The sequence below is a fragment of the Monopterus albus genome, unplaced genomic scaffold (genome assembly GCF_001952655.1).
Source record: "Monopterus albus unplaced genomic scaffold, M_albus_1.0 scaffold20.1, whole genome shotgun sequence".
NCBI classification, from domain to species: domain Eukaryota; kingdom Metazoa; phylum Chordata; class Actinopteri; order Synbranchiformes; family Synbranchidae; genus Monopterus; species Monopterus albus.
In genome coordinates this window covers 3,701,705-3,707,062 of record NW_018127900.1, presented here as the reverse complement: position 1 = coordinate 3,707,062, position 5,358 = coordinate 3,701,705, and the positions used below count along the sequence as shown (strand labels likewise).

General features: G+C 43.6%; 1 protein-coding gene across 1 annotated transcript in view; it reads right to left on the bottom strand.

Annotated features, from left to right (window-relative positions):
* Window positions 1-1,422: 1,422 nt before the first annotated feature.
* LOC109956638 (E3 ubiquitin-protein ligase KCMF1-like) overlaps window positions 1,423-5,358 on the bottom strand; it is a 15,040-nt gene continuing 11,104 nt past the window's right edge. Inside the window, exons 5-7 of the mRNA XM_020593932.1 lie at window positions 4,620-4,800; window positions 3,394-3,712; window positions 1,423-2,951 (exon numbers count right to left, since the gene is read on the bottom strand). Coding sequence (XP_020449588.1) covers window positions 2,624-2,951; window positions 3,394-3,712; window positions 4,620-4,800 — 828 coding nt within the window. The 3' untranslated portion in view covers window positions 1,423-2,623. The remainder of the gene's footprint in view (window positions 2,952-3,393; window positions 3,713-4,619; window positions 4,801-5,358) is intronic.

Sequence of the window (5,358 nt, the reverse complement as noted above, 5' to 3'; positions counted from 1 at the left end):
AACATGTTGCGAAAGTTCAGCTGCAAGTTAACAGCATCTTTTTCTTCTGCTACAAAGCTGGTTTTCAACCATGTTATTAAACTCATGGTTATTAAACCTGGAGTATGTTTTAGGTGAGAAATCTAGTCTCTTTATCGTTTGTATTATCCATCAACAAATAACTTTGTCCCAGCTTTTTCTAGGCATACATACTGAGACTGATGATCCAGGATCCATTTTGTGCCAGAGACAAGTGGGGAGATGCCTTCAAAATAAGAAGAATGAGAGATTCTAAACACCAAAATAAAAACAAGTAGGTGGATCTTGATCTTTCATTTTTGATTATTTTGTTACACAGAATGTTCACAAAGCCTAAGAATTACATGAACCCCCTGCACTGATCAGCCACAATGAAAGCCACCTGCCTAACACTGTGTACACAGGAGCCAATGCGGCAGGTGGTTGCCGCCTGTCTCTCTGCCGTTTCCTGTGCATCCGTCTGCCAGGAAGAGCACAGATGTCGACATTCAGTAAAAGTCTTATGTAAAAGGAGTGAAAACTGTGGTCGTGAGGACGAGTTAGTTAATTTTGTTAGACAAATTCAAAAGCCTCCCCACTTTAGATGTAATATCACCACTATAGCTGCTGAATGTTTCTCTTACACTGTTGGTAGGTACTGTTTTTCTCATGTTTGACCATTTTTAACAACGATTCAAGCAAAATTGAATCTGGCAAAAGGATGAATGACATTTAAAAGTTGAATCTCCAGTAGGTCAGCCTCATCATCAGGGAGCCTTGGGTGTCCATGACCCTATCTCTGCTTCACTGTCTGTCCTTCCTTAGACACTGTTGGTAGGTACTAACCACTGCAGCTCAGGAACACACAACACCTGCAGCGTGGGAGATGCTCCAATTCAGTCGACAGCCATCAGTTTGACCCTTAGTCAAAATCACTCTAGTCATAATGTTATGGCTGGATGGTGTATTTCTATTTAACATTTTCAATACACTTTTACTTTTAATAGAGTAGTCTCACCAGTCTGTCACCTGACGTGAAACTCAGTCTGCTTGTCTAAAACTGGAACTATGCCTGTGATCTTCTGATACTTTAATCTATTGTGATTGTGCTACTGTTGAAGGAGTGCGCTGCTAAACCACTAGAGTAAGATACAGCTTGTAGGTTTTAGTCTGAAACCTTGTCAACTTCAATAAGACCTTTACTTTGTTTTTGTTTTTTTTTGTTGTTGTTTTAGTCTAGTGTGTTGATCTGATGTTGCACTGCCGCTGTGAACGAGGACATGCATCAGGAGATGACAAGACTAATTGAGATTGAACTTGACCTGTAAGGTAAGTGTTTATTTTTAGCATATGCTGTACATGCTCACCAGGAAGTTAGCAATGGAGGAGAAAAAAGTAAAAACAAAAACCAGAGAGCAGGGTTGGATTAATTCATTTCCATCCAAAACATTTTTATTGTCCTCCAAACTGAAAGGTTTACCCTGTGATTTGGCTTATTCGCTGAGCCAAAAACATACACTGCATTTCTTCAGGTAGCAGTGGAGGCATAAAAAGATCTTTTTGACTGAAAGAAATTAATGGAAAGAGCAATACAGGATTCTGTCCTTCAAGTCACATGAGTAATCTTTGCATTCATGAGCAATGGAGAGAAGATTCATTTCAGATCAGGGAAGCTTAATAAAGAAGTATCTGGTTTTCAATAAAAGCAAGACAGCAAGGGGGGTGGGGGGGGGCAACCATATGAAGACCAGGGTTGTCTATCTTCCACGTTAGAAAAGGCCTGAAAATGGTCACAAGAGTTTGCCTCCAAGTCGTGTATCGCCTTTATGTAGAGCATCTGTAGTGTACACAAATGGACACTGGATATGCAATACCAAACTAAAGTGCCCATAGTTGATATAAAGCAAGGTCATGTGACCCACAACAGGTGATGTCACAAAAGGGAGAGGGGGGGCTGGAGACTGGACATAAATGAAACAGAGCGACAACCGTCAGTCTTTGCGTGTATGTTGCAGAAATGCCAGTGGCGTGGCACTCAGCACCATTCATTTACAGTTATACTCAGGTGTCTGAACAAAAGAGCGACTTCCCCGTCTAGTGACTGTGCAGTTAAAAATGGGCACATGGTGATTTAAGCTCATGCTTATGTTGTAGTAAACCATCCAAGCACTTCTTTAATTAATATAAATACACAGCAGCGTTTTTGCCGGAGAGGTTTGTGTCTGCCTCCTCCCTGGATGAATGGGTGGCGTGTTTGTCTCTTAAACAGCTAACTACGCTTTGCTCATCTGCTAGAGGAAACACGGGTTATGAGGAATTGATTATCAATTTTAATATAGATTTTTCTATTATATATTTATATAGTTTTCTTTCTCTCACGCACCCATCACGCTTGCTTGCTTTCACATTCTCTCGTCTCACTACTTTTATTCAATGTACACAAAGTAATAAACATGGGGTCGAGTAGGGAGCGACAGAGCTGAAATGACAATCACTGAGAAAAAAAAAAAAAGGCCAAAAATAACTGCAGTCTTTTTTTTTTTGTCATCCATTGGCACTTGGACTGACTCAGCAGTCAGCCAGTAACAATGGTGGCTGGGGGGGGGGGGAGGAAGAGGCCATGTCATCAAAGGGGCGGCGCAGGAGGCTCTTTCTTCGTTGGCGCAGGTTTAGTTGTCGTTTTCGTCGTCTTGGTAGTCGGGGTCGTCTCCTTGAGGTTGAGGTTCTCCAGAGCCACGTCCAAGGTCATGACCTCAACACAGCCCATGGCCTTGAAGTCGGCAAAATTCCGCAATGAGCTGTGACAGTCGTCCTCATCCTCGGAGGAAGAGGCCAAGGCAGCCTCGTCAGGCAGCAGTGTAGACAGCAGCAGCTCCGTCACAAATAGGCTCCTGTCGGCCCACTGGGCCTCGCACGCCTGCCTCTCTGCCTCAGACAGCCGCGGTTCGCTCAGCCTGCATGAGAGAGAACGAACAGTGGAATGGATAATGAGACAAAGGGGTGAGGACAGTGTAACAGCTGATCATCTGCATAAATAATCAGGTGACAAAAAAAAATTGTCTGCAGACTTTTCATCAAAGTCCCCCTCTGCTCAAAAAAAGTGTTCTACTTGTTTTTTTCTCTTGGCTGTTTGACTGTGCAGAGTCACATGTGTCAAGTTTGACACTAGCAATGCCTCTTCAGACATGCACTGCAACTCTGAATTTAGCTACAAACAAATGTCCGATACAGGTGTGAAAGAGAAACTATGGACAATGTCCAGAGACCATAGGTGAAAACAACAAAAGCAGACCTTAACCTTTAAGGTGAAGGTCAAACACCCAAGAGAAGAGATGAAGCAAAAAGCAAAACACTTGAGTGGAGAGGGAGTTTGGGGATTAAGAGCAAAAGCCCTACCTGCTGAGTAGAAACTGGGAGCTATGTGCAGTATGCTGTGTGTTGGACTCGGGTGGACCTGGGTTAGGGCTGGGGTTAGTATTGTGGTTGGCGCTGGGGGTGGGGTTTGTGGCGGCTGAATTGGTGTTGAGGATTGCATTGGCTCGGCCACCGCCCCGAGTGGCATTTCGAGCTGTCTCCAGCTGCTGACGCGCTGCCTGGGCCTGCTGACGCTCTAACTGGAGTTGCATCTGTAGCTGTTGAAGCTGTGAGGCCGAGGGGCCTGAACTGAGCTGGCCACCCGCCGAACGCCGCACCCCTGACAACTGCGACAGAAGCTCTGGAGGAACATGATGATGAGGACAAGGGCTTAATGTTAGAAATGATAATTATCACAAGAAGCAAGGAGCTTTGTTCAACTAGGCAAGGCAACTTTATATAGCACATTTTCATACCCAAACGCATTCAAAGTGCTTAATGCAGTGCACACAGATAGTTAACAATTAAATGTCAAAAGCAACAATTAGATGACAGTACAAGTAGCAACATGCCTGAGTAGACACCTAGTACTTTTAGAATAGCTGTGGCATACTTTGGATTCTCAGCGTTTTCAATATACTGTACTTCTACCCCTTTACTTCAGTTTTCCCAAGACTAACTCTTAGTATCCTGCACTGCCTCCACTCCAACTATTAACAATGGTTAATATAAAGAGTCTTGACCATATTACCAGACAGCATCCATTCATGAAAACATCTTTAACATCTTTGACAGAATGTTCATCCCTAAAAACTAGCATTTCTAAGCTATGCTGTCACAGAAGTAAAACTCTAGTATAGTAGCACTGCTGCCCAGCATGTGCTCTGCAACTCAAAGACACACACACGTACAGTACAGTAAGACCGTAAGCAGTTTGAGTTTTAGGCTAAGCCTCCACCAGTTTTGATCAGCAACCAAGCAGGTACAGTGGGGTCATTATAGAGAAGGCTGCTGCCCTGTTAGTGAGACAGACTGAGTAGGGATCCTCATTATGGCTCAGCAGGATCTGACAAGTACCAAGCGCTAAACTGGATTAAAATTTGTCACAGGGTGAAAAAAAGAAGTGACCACAGCAAAGGTTTTGAACACCGACATGTGGACCAGGCATGTGTACTGTCTATGCTACGCTGGCTGTATGTGTGAGAAGAACACATTGGGCTCCGCATCTTTTGTTCTACATGTCAGCATGTGCGTGTTGTGGGTCTGACCTGCTATGGGGTCCATGGCCTCTCTGCTGTAGTTTGAGCTCTGTGAGGAGCTCTGACTGGTGGAGAGCCCCCCAGTGGTACTGCTGGTGAAGTGCATGTTCGACCTACGTGCTCGCGGACCCCCTAGTCCACGGCCAGGATGAAACATCCTCCTCACATGCCGCACCCCACTGGACTCATCGTGAAAACTGCTCATTAAGGAACATGTCAAAACAGTATTACAGCACATTTTCCTTACTGGTCTTTTCTGATTATACTTCCAGGCATATCATGCTACTGTATATTTGCATGGTGTTCTCATGTCACTATGAACAAATGCACACCGCACTGAAGCTATGGCCCTATGCTGTAGAGCTTGTATGCACATGTTCTGCATTTCATTTAACCATATTTTTGCATCTTTTTCCTCCATGACAATTATTCAAAGTGCTCTAAAAATAGACGGGCAGACTGCTGTCACCTGAGTCTGTACTCCAGCTGGTTCTAGACAGACTAAAGCAGATGACGCTTTTCAACCTTTCACACAATTTGATAATGAACTAAAATTAATTCCTATGTTGACAGAAAATACTCTCAAAATCACATATACTGTAGGTTATATGAACTACATTTTCAGCCTCAAAGGAATGAAGGGGATGAGTACTCAAATATACAGTGGGTACGAAAAGTATTCAGACCCCCTTAAATTTTTCACTCTTTGTTATATTGCAGCCATATGCTAAAATCATTTAATGTCATT